The 18,522-nt window shown below is 39.4% G+C and overlaps 1 protein-coding gene across 1 annotated transcript in view; it reads left to right on the forward strand.

The window, feature by feature from the left end:
* The window catches only part of LOC149541877 (2-oxoisovalerate dehydrogenase subunit beta 1, mitochondrial-like), a 46,090-nt gene that overhangs the window by 13,316 nt on the left and 14,252 nt on the right, over positions 1-18,522 (forward strand). Inside the window, exons 2-4 of the mRNA XM_089796953.1 lie at positions 4,578-4,689; positions 4,833-4,868; positions 5,077-5,136. Of these exons, the coding sequence (XP_089653079.1) occupies positions 4,578-4,689; positions 4,833-4,868; positions 5,077-5,136 (208 nt within the window). The remainder of the gene's footprint in view (positions 1-4,577; positions 4,690-4,832; positions 4,869-5,076; positions 5,137-18,522) is intronic.

Here is an 18,522-nt window from a genome sequence, read left to right on the forward strand (position 1 = left end):
TGAAGAAGTTATAACCTATTGGGGTTATTACATTGTTCAAAGGTCCTAGCAGCTACGCATGTTTATTATTCTTCCTGTTGGGCTCCTTCCAAAGCCTCTTATATGAGATTAGAGTGAACACTTTGTGACTTTCTTTGGGCTTCTGGTTCTGACCATCATGGCTTTCACAAAGTGGCTTGGGATTTTTGTTGTCTCCCCAAAGAGTTTGGAGGCCTTGGCCTTCTTTCCACATAGAAGCAAGGCCTCGCTCTTTGTGCCAAATGGATTATACGTGCCATTACTGGAGATGAAGCTTGGAAAGTTTTGGTTCGGCATTGTATTTCTTCTGGGTTTCCTGTTAATAGGCTTGCATGGAAGGGGATTGGCTTTCAAACCCTTCTCATCATGTGGGAACTTGTTCACATACAGGCCTCTTTTGTTATCAAGAGCATATGGAAAGCTTGGGAAGTTGTCAAGCCTTGACTTCATTGGTCTGATGATGGGTTCCGTGATGGGCTCTCTTTGAATCAACAGAATATTTGATGGTCTCCAATATTTGCCATCCAGGGTGTTCCTCTGGCCAAGACTCAAGGTGCTAGTGCTCTGCGTTTTTTCAAATGTCGCATCAAGACACCTAAGGACCTCTTTTCTAGGTTCTTTACGAGTCTCAGATCTTGGGAAGATATGCAAGTCCAGTTTTGTCTTGCCTGTTTAGATTGGCAAACTTTTGATCTATTGCTTTCTACAATACCATATCACTTAATTCACAAGGTGGGTATTCAGTCTGTTCGACCTTGGTGGACAGACTAGAAGTGGTATCCTGCCACTCCCTTCACCAGCTACAAACCAAGTTTGGGGTATCGATGACTTTCTCCGCATTTGCCGATGGCGGATACCCTCAACTAGTGCTGGCATCTATAGTCTTCCCTTTCTTAGTGGAGAAAGCGTTTCAACACTATATGGAGTGCCATTACTGAGAACAAGATTGCCCATTTTGCTTGTGCTTGATGTTTCAAGGTCTTCCCTTGGGCCTCGACTCAAGGATATTGGGGTTCTAGATCCTCGGTGTCCATTTTGTGGGCAACTAGTCTTTTTTGCATATATTTTGGTTCTGTAGATGTGCTCAAAACTATTGGCACTATATTCATGATTTCTTCAAGCCATTTTGGCCAGAACCTTTTTCTTGGCATATGGTTTTGTTGGGTGACTTCCCCAGGTTCTAGATTTGGCATACTTTCAGGATGAAGATTTTGTTTACTTTGTGGAAAGATAGGAATGTTGTTCTTTTCACTCACAGTTTTCTTGACATAAATGTTGCTATGTACACTAAAGCATGCATTTGTAACAATGTAATGATGCAGATTCAAGTCTAAGTCAATAAGGTGGCTCTAGAGGTGGCCCACCTCTAGGAGCTACTCAATCATTGCGGTAATGCTCCTTGTATAGTTGCTAGAGTGCCTCCTGATGTCTCGACAGATCACACTCCACCCAGGGGCTGCCATTGGGGGCATAGCTGATTTGCTTGCCGCTCTCACACACACCACTCTCACAGGCTTCCCGCACCACTCTCCTAGTGGTGGCGATGGTGGTTGGTGTCGCTGCTTGGTCTTCGCCTTGTTGTGGCTCCGGTTGGTCCCTAAGGCTGGTGGCTCCCCCTTTTGGTGCTCCTCGTGTGGTTTTTGGCAAATGGTCGTTTCAGTTGGAGTTGGCTATTTCACTCTCGCGAGCTGATATGAAGGATGGAGACGAGGTCCCTGATGATGTTGTTTATGGCTGGATTGTTCCCAGCTCGCCTGCCAATCCCAAGGATGATTGGGGTTTCCATGATCGCGATGAACCACCCCCCTTAGCTGGCATTGCTTTGGCAGCTCGAGGGGTTGCTTAATGTTGTTTTTTGATGAATAGTTGTTCATTTCGGCTTCGGCCGTGTGAACTCTCGCAGGGTGATATTGTATCCCCTGGCCCTTTTTTGTGAATTGTAACTAGTATATTATTTTTTAATAGAAAAGGACTATTCATTAAAAAAAAAAAATTCTAACACTGGTAATTTTTCAACTTTATATGTCCCGAAGGCATCCCATCTGATTTTTGAATTTCTCTTAGCAACTTCCAGACCAATTAACATACTGTAAAATATGCAACAAATAAGCCTGTTTGATGATGTAGATGGTTTATATCTTGACAAATGAAGCACATAATTTCTCTCAGGCTTTGATTTGTGCCATTGATAATCACAACATGGGTAATAACTGGCAATTGATCAAATCAAGAATTTAGTATTTTTCTTTATCTTGTGGTAAGGTAAAGCCTTTTTTTCCTCATAAATGATTTGTGAATCTTAGTTGGCTTTAAATTTTGCATCGAAACCAAGAATATTTAAATGAAATTTTGATCACCAAGAAAACGTTTGGGACGAGGAAAACTGAAAACTCTTCTCATCGATAACCTTGAACTTGTTTTTGCCAGCTCAACAAATTTCATCACGCTTCTATAAGCATTCATCACGCTTCTATAAGCATTAAATAATAGTCATCTACAATGAAAATGTTTGTTTAATTTGGATTAACAAGTGGGACTGGGGGTTACATTTGGGGATAATGCCCACTAGAATTTAAAAGGTATAATCTGAACAATACAATAACATAGGAAGAGTTAAAAACAAAGGGCATAATGCTTTTATCAGCCGCCAGCTGACTAATTAAGATCGAGTTTCAAACTGGTGTCCATGGCTATCAATTGCTACAAGCAGAAATCTATAAATGGACATAGTATGGAACCTCTATTACAATATGCTGAAACGACATACAAGAAAATAACTAAGAATCTAATCTTGACTACCAAAACTATATCTCAATAGAATCTGAAAGACAGATCAACTTACAGACTGGCAGGGCTATATTAAATACCAATTACATCAAGCTTCTTATTGTTTGCATGGCAATCCTTCAACTTTTGAACATTGACTACTGCCATCATCATTGCTAGAGCTGTCTTTCCTTGCACCATTCAATTGGCAGTAATTTCCATAGCTGGGAAGCCATAATATCTCTTGATTGGGAAGAGCGTAGGAGCAGATGAGCTACTACTCTGTGGCAGGCATGTCCTTGGAGGTAGAGGGGACTTATCCCCTAAAGAGTCTATCTCCTGGCTAGACCACTAGCTTCAGAGCTAAAGAGTTCTTTACATACTTGACAATCTAGATGAGATTCAGGCAGCTGATAGTGTATGATGTAAATCAATGCCTCTGTGTTCTTGACTCTATTGTGGAGTCTGATTGGGAAGCACTTGTATGAGTGGGCATGAAGCCTTGGTGCTAAGCACCTCCTTTTTCAAAACCTCACAAAGCCAAAGTGGGAGCATCACGAGTGCAGACAGATTGATTGAGTTACAGTTGCCAAAATCCCAAATTCTTCATCCATCTTAGCAAAAGCTGTTAACTTCAAAGTCCAAACACCAAAGATAAACCACACAAAGAAGACTGACCCAGATGAACCCCGAATGTATGGTTGGATGATTTATAGCCACAAAATGATGAAGAGATGTCAAGTCAGATACAGCTAGGGAGCAACTATGTTCTGGTAAATGAATATAGAATGTGAGTAGGGGATATGACAACGAGCTCAAAAAGTGTCAGTCTGTTCAACTTGACATGACATGGGGTCAAAATGATATTTAAGTGTTCCCAATCAGAGAGGGTTGACTTACTTTAAAACCGGGCCAATCTACATGTCAATTAGATAGATGGTCCACAGCATTGTTCCCTTATTCAAAATAATACTACCATTTGATTTTCTTGAATTCTTGAGCAAACAGATAGGCTTCTCTCAGGATACTAACCAACCACTAATCTATAGATACATTTTGATACATAGCTCCAAGGATGATTTTGTGATTCCTCTTAAATAACTAGATTACTGATGTACAATGACGTAGTTAACATAAGCCTTTCTCCAGAGCTGCAAAAGAGAATAGAACCTGTCCCATCACGATCAAAATTCAGCTTCTTGGGGCCCAATGAAGGGGTTCTGCAAAAGATATGATTGTGATCCCCATCTTTACGTTGCCTGTTATGACTGGGATTATTTTGGAACAAAAATTGAGGATCATCGTATGCAATTTTTCCCAAGGTCTGAATTCTCCTCTTGGATTGCACCCTAGAATAATGCCAAAGGAGCTCTTTACTTTTCACATTTACCTTTCACAAGCTCAAGATGGCTGGTGCTAAACAAAATGCATCATAGTTTCATATCAAAAAATGTCTCTGCTTTAAATTCCCAAGTTTGGTCTGACCATTCTACTGAGCAGCACTCACGGCATTTTAAAGTTTGTTTATATATTATAATCCTGTATTAGTATCGCTTGTATACATATATTTAGAAAGGCTTGTGTCTTCTCACTCAAATTTGTGAAAAATCTACACTAATAGTAAATAATCTTTATCATTTCCATTGACAGTCACAACTATTGTTAATGGATGACTGTGTTATGGTTATAGGGGTTTAAGGCTTTTGTTGTTCAACAATAATCATACTGGTTGTAGTTCATAAGGCAAAAGGTCCTTTCTATTTCTGTTATTTCAGAGAATTGTTGACATGCAGATCTTATGTATTTGGGGAGGATGTGGGCTTTGGTGGGGTTTTTCGTTGCACAACGGGATTAGCAGATCAGTTTGGTAGAGACCGAGTTTTTAACACTCCTCTTTGTGAACAGGTACTCTATTTTGTTTCTTTGTATTACTATTGATGCATGTCATTCATTGATTTAACTTTCCTATCAAATCCAGGTCAAATATTTTGCTAGAGATAGATAATGCACATTTATATGAATCTTACAACATAATTCCTGATATTCAGGGAATTGTTGGATTTGGAATTGGACTGGCTGCAATGGTGAGTACTGCACCTTTTTTAGTTACATCTTCCCATTAATTAGAATTGGACATCAATTTTTGTTTCCAAATCATGGACTTCGAATCAATATTGATCTGTTCAAGGGAAAAAGAAAATTCCCAGTCTACTTTTACATGAGTAAAGTTGTTTACAACTAATTTTTAATCACTCTTATTTGACATGCTTGTGATTATACAATTATATACAGGGAAACCGGGCAATAGTAGAAATTCAATTTGCAGATTACATTTTCCCTGCATTTGACCAGGTACTTATTCTACAATTCTACAACTTAAGCTGTTGATTTTTTTCATCAAGGAAACTGGAAACTGAAATTACAAAACTCTTTATACTCGTGAACATGTGATGTTTTGAAAAGCTAAATTTGTGTGCTTGTAAATGTTTAACTATTTTTCAAGTTATATATCTGCTTGTACATTTTTAACTTTTTTTTGGAAGACTGATCTTAATTTACATGAAGTTTCAATCTGAGGTGTTTGTGCTGGCATACAAAAGTATCATGGTTATATTTGATAAGTGGGAGATATTTTCCGCAGCAAGTCAAATTGTTATATTGCAATCAGGATTCAATTGTGTAGTTTATTGAGTCAAATTCATTGACTCATGTTTCATGAGTAGTGGTTCACAAGAACCCATCTTTCAAGAGAATGAATGGAACTCTTAGCACTCATTGCATCTAGGTGATGCTCACAGAGCTGAAGGACTGAAACTCCTTGAAGGTCACTCATCTCAGTACCACTCTAGCTCAAGTGCGCTTAACCATGGAGTTTCCTCCAAGGTTAAGCCCACTTTGCTTGCAAACCCATTTGCAAAACCTTCAACAAGTGTTGTGCTTTATGAACCATTCATTAGAAAGGCCATTAAGCTCATCAGTTCATAAATAGGAGATATTTGATATTGCTATAAGGATTCAACTGTGTAGTTTTTTTGAGGCAAACTCATTGACCCATACTTTTTTGTTTTTGATTTAGAAAGAGTGTTTCATATGCTCTTGTTCATAGATATCATGGGCATCAATTGAAGCCAAATCACTGTGATCATGTGTAATTTGTGTTTAATTTTTGAAATTAGACGTATTTCTTGTGTTATTCAGATGGTGAATTAATCATCATTGTCAATACATATCAGATTTTGATTGTTTGTAATTGTGATATTGTTTATTCTGGCTATTGGTGCAAGTCGGGTGAGTCCTGTTATTGATTAAAAAAGGGTAAAAGAGGTTTTGGAGGAACCCTAGGACCCTTCACAACTAGCGAAAATTTAGTAAACTATCAGTATAAATACCAACAAAGCTGAAGAAAGTTGCACAGAGTATCATACACAACAGAAAACACACCACTAGATAGACGTATGACCTTTTCAAAATTTCTTCAGCTTCAAGTTCTTGTTTGTAATAATTATATTGTAGGTCCAAAAAGTCTATGTTGATGTGTGTTTTATGACCCCTCAAACAATAGAACAAAATACCGAAATGCAAGAAGATCATACGATGACTCCAAGGTTCCTTCAATGTTAGGTCTTGACTGTAGACAAGCTTGGTGGTTGATGTGATTTTCTGATGATCACAAGGGGCCTTACCTATGTTTATTTAGATTCATTTCAAGCCATACTAGATGTGGGAGCTATCTAAAGGTTTTGCAATAAAGTACTTCTTTTTTTGGATTTTCACAAAAGATGCAGAAATGAAATAAGATAGGGTTTAGATGTTCTATTCTACTCCTAAGGGAAATGATGACAATAGATGGTATTCCGGTGGACAAATTCCTCAATTTACCGAGCTTTGCTTTGCGAAATTATACTACAACTACGTGTGAACTGGTGCAATCTTCAAGGGTTATGCGAAAGATTTTCAAACCACCACATACACCATCATAAAGAACAATGTATATGAATGATAGAAGTTAAACATATGCATGAAAGGGGTCCAAGCTAACTTTGCACAACGATTTAGAATCACTAAAATGTCAAAAGTATGGACCAAAGGAATTCATCAATACACCATCATCTTCTCCATTGCAATCACAACACTTTAACTAAACTAAACTTAAATCTAAATGAGAGAATTTAAGAGAACAAGCAAGCACCAAGACACATCAAGTATTCACCAAGCTTCAATGAAAACTCTATTTATCTCAGTAGCTCATAGCAACAATCTCAAAAAATCCTCCTCTTTACAAATGAGGAGTGAGGCCGTTATATGGGCCCTCGATTACAACAGGTGGCCTAGATGATCACAATAACCAATGACCTAGATCATGTCACATCAGCCCTAATTAGGGTTAGGGCAAAGAAAAGGAATCTACATTAATGCAATAAGAAACCCACTACCATTGTGGGTAATAAATTTCCACTATGCATGCTTGCGCAAAAAGAGAGTGAGGTGCAATAAATATCCATTATGCATGTCCATTCCTCGATAAATGCTTAGTCTTCCTTGAATAGATTATTCTTGATTCCATTCTCTGAATGCATAGAAGTCTGACTTGGAGACCTCAACTCATCAGTATAGATAATTGGGTACGACAAAATCATGATGGAGGCCACGTAAGCTTGATTCCTTTCTAATTGCGTCATTTTTTTAACTAAGATTTAACTTTTACTGACTTTTTTGACAATCTCTCCTCGAACATCCCATCTTTCATGTACCTGCTTGGAAATTTATCTCCTTGTAATGGATTGGAATCTGTTGCCGATGATTTTGTCACTTTAGAATTTCCTCATATTGAACTTCCTAAACCATGTTCTTGGACTTTTGGATTTGAACTTTGATCTTTGAACCTTGAATGCCTGGGACCAGATCACTTAGTACTTGGATGTCTTTGATGTTGGTACTAGAATTTTGGATTTGAGCATCTTTCTTGAATTTCTAGAACTAGAGTTTTCTCCTCATTTCTCCTAAAATGCTTTAAATTCACAGTTATGCCTTTTCTTATGTTTTTGAAGAATTCCCCCTTTTTGTTTATCATCATCAATCATTTTTCCAGTCATGGGTGCACACTTGAAGAGGGTGAAATTTGAGATTTGGAGGAGAAATTTTTCAATACCTAGCCATTTTTTCTTCTATGAGGTAGAAATTTCTAACACTTAACCTATCTTTTCTTCCATGAAGGAGAAATTTCCAACACTTCGCCAAATTTCATACTTACCAAATATTATCTATTCCTTGAACTTTGTTCGATGGAGAAGAAATTTTCCAACACTTAATCATAATTCATTTTTCCATGAAGGAGAAATTTCAATCACTTAGCCATTTTTCTTCCATGAAGGAGCCATTTTTCTCTTCCATGAAGGCAAAATTTTCCGAAACTGAGCCATTTTTTCTTCCATGGAGGAGAAATTTTTCAACACTTAAGCCATTCTTTCTTCTATGAAGGAGAAACTTTCCAACACTTAACCATTTTTTCTGCCATGAAAGAGAAATTTTCCAACACTTCGCTGTTTTTTCTTCCATGAAGGAGAAAATTTCCAACATTTAGCCATTTTTTCTTCCATGAAGGAGAAAATTTCCAACACTAAACCATTTTTTCTTCCATGAAGGAGAAATTTCCAACACTTAGACATTTTTTCCAAGATTTCCAGTTTTCTTGTTGGAGAAAATTTTGAGTGGTCATGGATTTTGTCCATGATGGAAGAATTTTGCAACAACTATCGTTCTCGAAGATGGGTTTTTTGAGTGGTCAAGGATTTTGTCCATGATGGAAGAATTCCGCAACAACCATTTTTCTCCAAGGTAGGATTTTTTGAGTGGTCATGGATTATGTCCATGATGGAAGAGTTCTGTGACAACTATTTTTCTCCAAGGCAGGAATTTTTAAGTGATCATGGATTTTGTTCGTGATGAAAGAATTCCACAACAACTATTTTTCTCCAAGGCAGGAATTTTTGAGTGGTCATGGATTTATCCATGATGGAAGAATTCCACAACCATTTTTCTCCATGGCGGTATTTTTGGAGTGATCGTGGATTTTGTCCATGATGAAAGAATTCCACGACAACCATTTTTCTCCAAGGCAGAATTTTTTGAATGATCATGTATTTTGTCCATGATAGAAGAATTCCACGAGAACCATTTTTCTTGATATTTTCATGGATTTCCACTTTTGGATATTTCAAAGGTGATTCTGGACTTAACCATTTTTTGATTGACTGTCTTGCTTGCTCATTCTTTTGGATATAGAAACAGATACCTTTTTTGCTCTTTATCAACTAGAGGTCACTTGTTGCCAAAATGAACCTGCCAAAATTAGACTTTCTAAAAATAGTAAGTTGTCCCAAAGTCAAAATAAGGGCAATCCAAGAGACAGTGAAATTTACTATAAATAGACTTACTAAAAATAGACTTTTAAAAAATAGTAAGTTGTTCCAAAGTCAAAATAAGCTCAATCTGGGAGGTAGTGAAATTTGCTATAGATAGACTTACTAATAATAGTAAGTTATTCCTAGGTTGAAATAAGGTCAATCTAAGAGACAGTTGAAATTTACTATAAATAGACTTACTAAAAATAGTATGTCAAGACATTCAATTTTCAGACAAGCAAACAATTTCCACTTTGGGAGCCACATGGACAACACTTTCTAGACTTGACCAATTTTACCAATTCTTATTCGAAAGAGGGGACCTTAGAAGACCTAGCCCAAGACTACCAAGAACTCAAGCCAAAAGGACAAGACCAAGAGAAAAAAGGGGGTCCCCATTTGCAATGGGGCCATGGTGTGAAAACCCCACAACAGTCTATATAAGTATATATATACTTCTTTGTGGCTTCTTTTCCTGCTGCTTCTTATTCTAGCAATGTGATCTGTTGTCTCATCATACCCTTTGAAATGGAAATCTTCAGTTCTCCATCAGTCTTCTGTAGCCTCTGAGTCAGGATCTTGATTCCCATCTTGCCGTTTCAAATATTGCGTTTACTAACTTCAATAAACCTGTTTAGGTTGTCTTTTATGGTCTCCATTTTCTTTCCAGCAGCCACAGTCTATTATTTTAGTTATCTGGCCCCTTTTTAAATCTTCACTCAGGGTTTGAATTTTAACCTTTTGTTTTCTGTATTCATTGATTAGTTTGTTGACCTGAGGGATGACTTCTCAATTCTGGAAGATATAATCATCCTTCACGTTCTTAATTTTGAGTTTGCCCAATGTGTTTGTTTTCCTTCATTGACAACTTAATAGCGAGTCTGTTAACTTCAACATAAAACTATCTGACAAGGATGTGCTGCGCCTCATAAACTTCCTGCAGGGTCTCCATTTTTTGAATCACACAGTTCACAATTTCAGACAATTTATTTAAAGAGCAAGGTTAGACTCCAGCAAGGTAAACTTCATAGGAAATGGTGGACATGGATCAGGTACCAGGGAAGGGAACACCAGCAGCTGGTTCTCAAAACAGTTGGCTTTCTCCTTTCTCTTAGTAACTAGATCCTTCAAATGCTTAGGTTTTTCCAGAATATTAATATCTTCCTTTTTACCATTTTCATTTATAGCCCTGGGGTCCTGAGTTTGACCTTTGATGGGTTCTCCTTTCTTTCTTCAACCCTCTTTACAAATATTGATTGAAGGTCTGGCAGCCTAGGATTTACCCTTGATGGGTCACCTTTCTTACTTTGACCCTTCGTTTCTTTCTCAATTTCTAATGCTCATCTTCCATCAACCTCCCATCTTGTAATCTGCCTTCATCAAGTAATCCTGGACTATCAACGTAGATTGTGTTTCCTTGGTATCTGAACCATGGCAAACACCTCTCATGTTGCAAACAAAAAACTAATCAATTTTTATTACATTGGTAAGAATTCTAAAACAAAATTGACTTATAATGCATTGCATTTTCCAAAAGCTCTACGTAAGGGGAAAGAGGCTAGAGGGTGAGAAGCCCAAAGAAGTGGAACATGTTTTCCTTTCCTTTCTCATACAAACAAATGCTTTAAGGTAATTGTGTGCGAAGTGGGCATTCTTTTCTTGTGACAATTGGAGACATACGCAAGGAAGAGTATCATGAGTCATATGAGTCTGTTGATGTTTTTTTAGTTCAGTTGGATGAACCTATGAGACTGAACTAATTGAAGATATATATATATATATATATATATATATATATATATATATATATATATCAAGATAAATTAGTATATTAATGAGTCATGGAAACTATATATATATAGTTATATATAGATATATAGATATAGATATAGATATATATTTTAATAACTATTATTAAAATTGTCATTATAATAAGCAACAACCTTCAACACAACGGTAACTTGTGAGCCTCTCATGTGAGAGATCTTGGGTTCGAATTTTCTTAATACAAAAATAATTAATTATAACAAATAACAATAACTAATCTAGGCTTCGGTCGTTTACCGATCCAAAAAAATAAAATAAAAAAATTGTCATTATAATAATTGTATACACTAATCTAATATGCTAGAAATACTAATTTAATAGAAGCATTTACACATTAAACTACCATAACATATGAAAGAGACAAAGACAAGCCCTCAATTGAGAATATGAACCATTAAGAGGTTCTCTCAATGAGGCCTTTCTTGTTTTGGGGATGAGTCTATTTGATAGATTTAGGATGTATGCTCAAATACTCAAAATGGCTTCAATGGAGGATTTGGATTTGGATGTGGATGTATGTAAAAGTTATGGAGTTTTGTTCTCAAAATGGCATTATAACTTTAGCTAATGGATTCTGATGAAATGGCTTGGGAGGGGATTTAATTTATAGGCCAAGGGCTTGAGGGATTGATGGCCAAAATGCAAGGAGAGATGAAAGCTTAAGGAGGGCTTAGATTGCATGAGAGGAGAGCACATGGATTGTGCTTCCTTACAGCCAATCAGGGAGTGACACATGTCACAGGGTGAGTTGGTGGAAGAAAGGGCATGGAAGAGTCAACAAAGGAGGCTCAAGGCCTTAAATGGCCCTCATAAGTGCTTGTAAGAGCATTTAAGGGCATTTAAGGGATAGTGGGCTTCCTTTATGACTAGGTGGGTGGGATATTTGGAGAGGAGACTTTGGTTTGGTTTAGGAAAGTCTTAAGCTCACTTAGGAATGTGCAAATGATTAAGGGATGGGTTAGGCTTGGGTTAGGATTAGATTAGGGAGGTTAGAGATGGGCAAGTGGATGACATTAATGAGGGTGGGTGAGTTAGTGGCTAAGCTTGGTTAGTATGGGTGGATGGGATGGTTTAGGCTAAATGGAGGATTTAGGGATAGGTTAGGGGCTATTAGATTTGAGGGCTTTATTTATCAAATAGACTTATTTAATAAATGAGGGTTTTGGAATATTATAGGAGAATAGGATTTAATTGATAAATGATAGGTTATTTGATTCATCAATTAGGACTATAGATGATTTAATAAGATTAATCAGCTAAGGGATGACAAAAGATTAATTAAATAAGAATTTAACTAATGATGCCTTTAGAGATAGCTATATAGGATTACCAAAGTGGTGTAATCAAATTTAGGTGTCTACATTTTGCCCCTCTTTGACATAGTGTTGAGACAACACTATTTCAAAGAAGTTTGAACGGAGACGACACGAGGAAGATGTTTTAGCAACAAGGTTGCCCCAGTCTCGGATAAGAAGAGGAGAGACTAGACTTAGATGATGCCCCCTCAAGCAGGCGGCGGGGAGAGAAATGGGGCTCGACGGCTTCTTGAAAAGTACAAGAAATCGAGACGAGCAGAGACACAGATTGGCAAAGAGAAGGGGCTGAATTAGTTGAAACTCTCGCTACGGGAGAATGATAAAGGGCTATCAGATGCACAAGAGGAAGCAAGCTTAGGACGTTCCAGGATTGGGGGGAAGATGAAGGAGCGGAGCGCGATAAAAAGGAATCCAGGATAAGGGAAGTGATGATGGGATGAGATGGATGATGCTAATGTAACAGGATTTCCAAGAGTCGGTTTGATGGAAGATGGGTTTCAGAGATCCCTAGGACTAGGATTGTGGATCTCGAAAGATGAGGCTTGGTGGATTGATTTGATTGGTGGATCCCTAAGACTAGGATTGTGGATCCTTAAAGTTAAAAGTGATGATTGATCCAAAGAGATACTGATGCACAAGCTGGGGTAGGAGAGACAAATGCGGGATATGGATGGGGGATAATGGGGATGAAGGGAATCCATTGAAGCTTTTGAGCAGGGGATACTTCAAAGAGAAGTACCACCATGTAGTTGAGCACTAGATTTGCTATAGGACTGTTGGTTAATGGCCAAGGTTACCAAGAACATCAAGGCCTTTTCACCAACCGTCCAGAGGACTGACGGACTGACTCAAAACAAACACGCAAGGATTGCCCCAGCATCACACATGATTCCCAGAGGAAGTAGCGTGGAACCGACACTGGGTAAACCACAAGCAGAAAAGAAAAACAAACAAAAGACTTGATTAAGACCTTACGCTCTGATTGCCCCATTCGCAGTATACCATGATATGGAAGATTGTGGCAACCTTGAGGAGGGAACAAGGAGATTGCTTGGAAAAGATACTTCAAGACCCAAAAGGGAAGATTCCAAATCAAAAGAAAGCGAAAATCCAAAAGAGAATCGTTTGCCAACAAGATGGGTAGGACGAGGTACTAACGGACCAAGATCAGACATGAGGAAAGCTATATCCTGCAAGGATCTATCTGAGAGCACCTAAGCTGATGGATTTGGATGGGTGATGCGTTTGGCAAGCTGAACTAAGAAGGATAACACTTTGGTGACAGGAGATCTAGCTAAAGGATGCATTGGAATAGCTAACCAAGATGTGCGATGTGTGCAAGATGCTGATCAAGAATGAACTGACACGAAAGCTGGATAGATACAATGGTACTAAGCTAAAGAGGATGTACAAGCTGACAGACCAAGATATGTTACAAATGTACAAGATTGTTCATGTTTTGGTTTTGTGAGATGGAAATGGTTGTGAAGGGTGGGATGTCTGTAATAGTTGATAGGTGGATAGGTAGATGGTTTGTGAAAAGCTTAAGTGAAAATGGGATTCTTTGTGTGCATGTGGTAGGATACAAACTAGGATACAAGCTTTGGCATATAATACAAGCTGGAATATGGTACAAGTTTTGGACAAGATTTGGATGTACAAGGTATGGTACAAGATTTACAAGGTGGGGTACAAGATTTACAAGCTGTACAGGAGATATTTACAAGCTTCATTAGATGTTGGATATTTGGTTGGAACACCAAGGGAACAAGCAGGTGTTTTATGGAATGGTGGGTGGATGAGGGATAGGATAGTGATAGATAATGGATTAGTCTTAGTACACAAGGCGCCTGAATTGCCAGGTTTTCACCAAGGTAGTTGTCCAAGGCGCTTGAATTGCCAAGTTTTCACCATTGGACGCTTATTTCTTTTTACTATTTTTTTGTATCTTTCAAAAGCTGGGTATACCAAGGATCTTCAAGCATAGAACTTCTTGAGATGAATGATGTTAGTAGGATCATTCAAGAGTTCTCCTTCTGGTGTAGATAGCTGATAGGCTCCGGAGCCGAAGGATGCAGTGACAACATAAGGACCAAGCCATGTAGGTTGAAACTTACCTTTCTTTTCTCAATCTGCTTGGACTTTCATTTTCTCTTTGAGGACCATGTGGCCCGGCTGAAAGTGTCGTGGAAGCACCTTCTTGTTGAAATTCCTTTTGAGACGAGTTTGATAGACTGTGAGGTGATCATAGGCTTGTTGTCGCTTCTTGTCTAAGAGATCTAGCTGGGTGAGCCGAGCTACCCTGTATTCTTCATCTGATATTTGCCCTCGCAAAGATATGCGCAAGGAGGGAAGTTCAACCTCTATGGGTAGTACCGCTTCGGCACCATAGACTAGGGAGTATGGAGTTGTTCTTGTGGATGTATGGAAGGAGGTTCGATAGGCCCATAGGGCTGGATTTATTTGTAGATGCCAATCGTGGCCGGAATCATTGACAACTTTCTTTAGGATTTTGGGAAGGGTTTTATTAGTTGCCTCTGCTTGGCCATTACCTTGTGGGAAATATGGGCTAGAAAAGTGGTGATGGATGCGGAGGGAAGTGCATAATTCTTCCATGTTGAGATTTTTGAAGTTACCTCCGTGGTCGGTGAAGATGGTGGATGGGATGCCAAAGCGGCAAACAATGTGGTACAAGATGAACTTGGAGACTTGAACTCCTGTAGCTGAGACTAGGGGGACTGCTTCCACACACTTAGTGAAGTAGTCTGTAGCTGTTATTATCCATTTATGTCTATCAGATGAGAGAGGTGTGATAGTTCCAACTAGATCAAGGCCCCAACATGCAAAGGGCCAAGGTGGTGCAATAGGCTGTAGATCCTGTGCTGGAGCGTGCACAAGATTTGCGTGCTGCTCACATGGGAGACACTTTCTGACAAAGTCACAGGAGTCTTCTTTAATGGTAGGCCAATAGTAGCCTGCTTTAACGATTTGTCGTGCGAGGACAATACCACTCGTGTGGGCACCGCAAAGTCCGGAGTGTACTTTTTTTAACGCCATCGTGGCCTCATTTTCATCTAAACATCGAGAGAGAGTATCGTGATAACCTCGACGATATAGGGTATTGGCTATGATAGCATAGCGGGATGACTTTCGAATAAGGTTTTGGCGTTGGGTACGTGTGAGGTGAGGGGATATGATACCATCGTTAAGGTAAGCATGAATCTCATGGTACCAAGGGGATTGGGGACCAACCAAGGTGCAAACACGGTTTGAATCCTCATTCGCATAGGTGGTTGTGAGGAGTTGCTCGACTAAGAACTCATACTGCGTAGCCGCTTGCGGAATTTCCAAGAGCGAGCCAATAGTAGCCATAGCGTCTGCTGCTTTGTTTTGCATTCGAGGAACTTGTGTAAACTGAAGCTTTGTAAAATGCTGGGTTAGCTGATCAACTAGCTCTTTGTAGCGTAATAGCTTTTCATCTTTGGTTTGATATTCATTTAAGACTTTCTTGATGATGAGCTGAGAATCCCCAAAGATTTGTAACTCAGTGATGTTCCATTTTGCGGCTATCTTTAATCCTGCTACGAGAGCTTCATATTCTGCTATATTGTTGGTGTTAGGAAGTTGTAGCTTAAAAGCTTTTGGAATGTAATCTCCTTGAGGTGTGACTAACAATATTCCTGCCCCTGATCCACGAGATGTGTATGAGCCATCAAAATAAAGTTTCCATGGGGGCTGTTCTTCAATTAGACAGATATGCTCGTCTGGAAATTCTGTGATCAAAGGATATGTATCTACTAGAGGTGCATCGGCTAGGTGATCTGCTATAGCTTGCCCTTTGATTGCCTTTCTGTCCACATACTGGATGTTGAATTCGCTAAGGAGAATAACCCATTTGGCCAAACGGCCTGTAAGTGCTGTTCTAGAGAGCATATACTTGAGAGGATCAATTTTGGATACTAGCTGGATGGTATGACTTAGCATGTAGTGGTGAAGCTTTTGAGTTGAGAAAACAACTGCTAGACAAGCTTTTTCCATAGGAGTGTAATTGAGTTCATAACCAACTAGGGTTCTACTGATATAGGAGATGGCTCGTTCTCTGCTGTAGTCATCGTGTTGTGCTAGAAGTGCCCCTAGAGCAGTAGGCGTTGCTGATATGTACAAGATCAAGGGACGACCAGGAACTGGTGAAACCAAGATAGGGGGATTGGCGAGATACTGCTTGAGCTGATCAAAGCTGCGTTGACATAAAGGATCCCACTTGAAGTTTTCATCCTTTAGTAAATGTGCAAATGGTGTACACTTATCTGCAAGCTGGGAGATGAAGCGCCGGACGGATTGAAGCTTTCCCTGAAGAGTGTGAAGCTGTCGCAGTGTCTGGGGAGGAGACATGTCTAAGATAGCCTTGACCTTCTTGGGGTCGATCTCTATACCTCGTTTAGAAACTATAAAGCCTAGAAGCTTGCCAGATGTGACCCCAAAGACACACTTCTTGGGATTCAGCATGAGATGATATTTGGATAACCTATCGAAGACTTTCTCCAGGTCAGCAAGATGATCCATGAAGGTATGAGATTTGACCAAGATATCATCCACATAATCTTCCAAAATGCTATGGATAAGATCATGGAAAATGGCTGTCATAGCTCTTTGATAGGTAGCTCGAGCATTCTTTAGGCCAAAAGGCATCATGTTGTAGCAAAAGGTTCTCCAAGGGGTAGTGAATGCTATTTTATGCTGATCTTCTGCTGCAATCTTGATTTGATTGTACCCGGAGAATCCATCCATGAGGGACAAAATTTCATGTCCAGCTGTAAGATCTACAATCATATCTATGTTGGGCAAGGGAAAATCATCTTTTGGACAAGCTTTGTTAAGATCTCTGAAATTAGTGCAGATTCTGATGTCACCGGAAGGCTTAGTGACGGGGACCATGTTGGAGATCCACTCTGAGTAGTCGATAGGTCGAATAACCTTAGCAGCTAACATTCTTTCTAACTCAGCTTTGACCAGTAATGCCACCTTGGGGTGCATTTTTCTAAGCTTTTGTCTGACGGGCTTGATCTTTGGATCGACTGCAAGATGATGAACTACAAGCTTTGGATCAAGTCCTGGCATGTCCTGATATGACCATGCAAATCGGCCAATGTTCTCTCTTAAGACCTTAAAGAGGAGGTCAGCTTGGTCTTGCGATAGGGATGCAACAATGTGAACAAGTCTGGGGATCTCTGAAGAACCGATGTTGACTTCTCTAGTATCCTCAATTAGAATAGAAGACACCTCTGGTCGATTATCTTGAGGAGGCAATGCTAAATTCTCATGTTCTACTTGTGACTCTGGATTTTCTTGCCGAGGGGCTCTCTTTGCTGCCTTAGCTAGTCTCAGATTCACCGTAGTTCCAGTTTTGGGTGTATCGGAACTAGGTTGGGGATTTTCTCCAAAATATCTCTTGGGATCTAGCTTATAGATATAGGTAGAATTTGGCTTTGTTTGCTTGTGAGGAGTTTCGGCTCCCATGAATCTTAGAAGCGCTTCCTCTGATGTGAACTCATCAATGTGTATGACGCTTGGTTGGTCCCAATCTATGAGTTGTGGATGGGCGAGTGGTAGGTCAATGAAATGGATGGATAGTTCTTGGAGAACAGAGTCTCCGAGGAAGATTTGGTCTGGGATATCGTCGTAGGCTCTCTTTTCAACTTCCTCTGGAATGTCTTCGATTTCGACAAGGTTGCGGTGGATGTTCGAAAAAGCATGACCGTTTTCATTGGTGCCCCTAGTTGTGGATATGCCAAAGCCAAGACCTGACTTCATTTCCCAATTGTGTGCTTCGATGGGGCAGTGCATACCTCTTTCCTCTGGTCCTAGACCACCACCTTGATAGTTCCATTTGTTAGTGATGAGCTTATTTTCTTGGGGATACTTCTGGCTGGAGTGATCAAGGCGTGCTTGATTTCTTGAAGGTGCATCCTTATGTAACCAATTGTTGATATCTGGAGTGAGCTCCTCATGAAGAGGGATTTTTGAGGATACAAAGGTTGTTGGGCCAAGTTGTTTGTATCGAGGAGGTGGAATCTCCTTAGGTTTGTGATATGTAGGTCGTCCATGGGCTTGTGGATCAAGTGGGAGTGCCTCGACAACAAATGCATCTGACAGACTATACTCTCCACAGCCTTTGTTATTGATCTTCACGGTAG

Source organism: Cupressus sempervirens, chromosome 8 (assembly GCF_028749045.1).
Source record: "Cupressus sempervirens isolate cs-2001-9-10 chromosome 8, ASM2874904v1, whole genome shotgun sequence".
Taxonomy (NCBI): domain Eukaryota; kingdom Viridiplantae; phylum Streptophyta; class Pinopsida; order Cupressales; family Cupressaceae; genus Cupressus; species Cupressus sempervirens.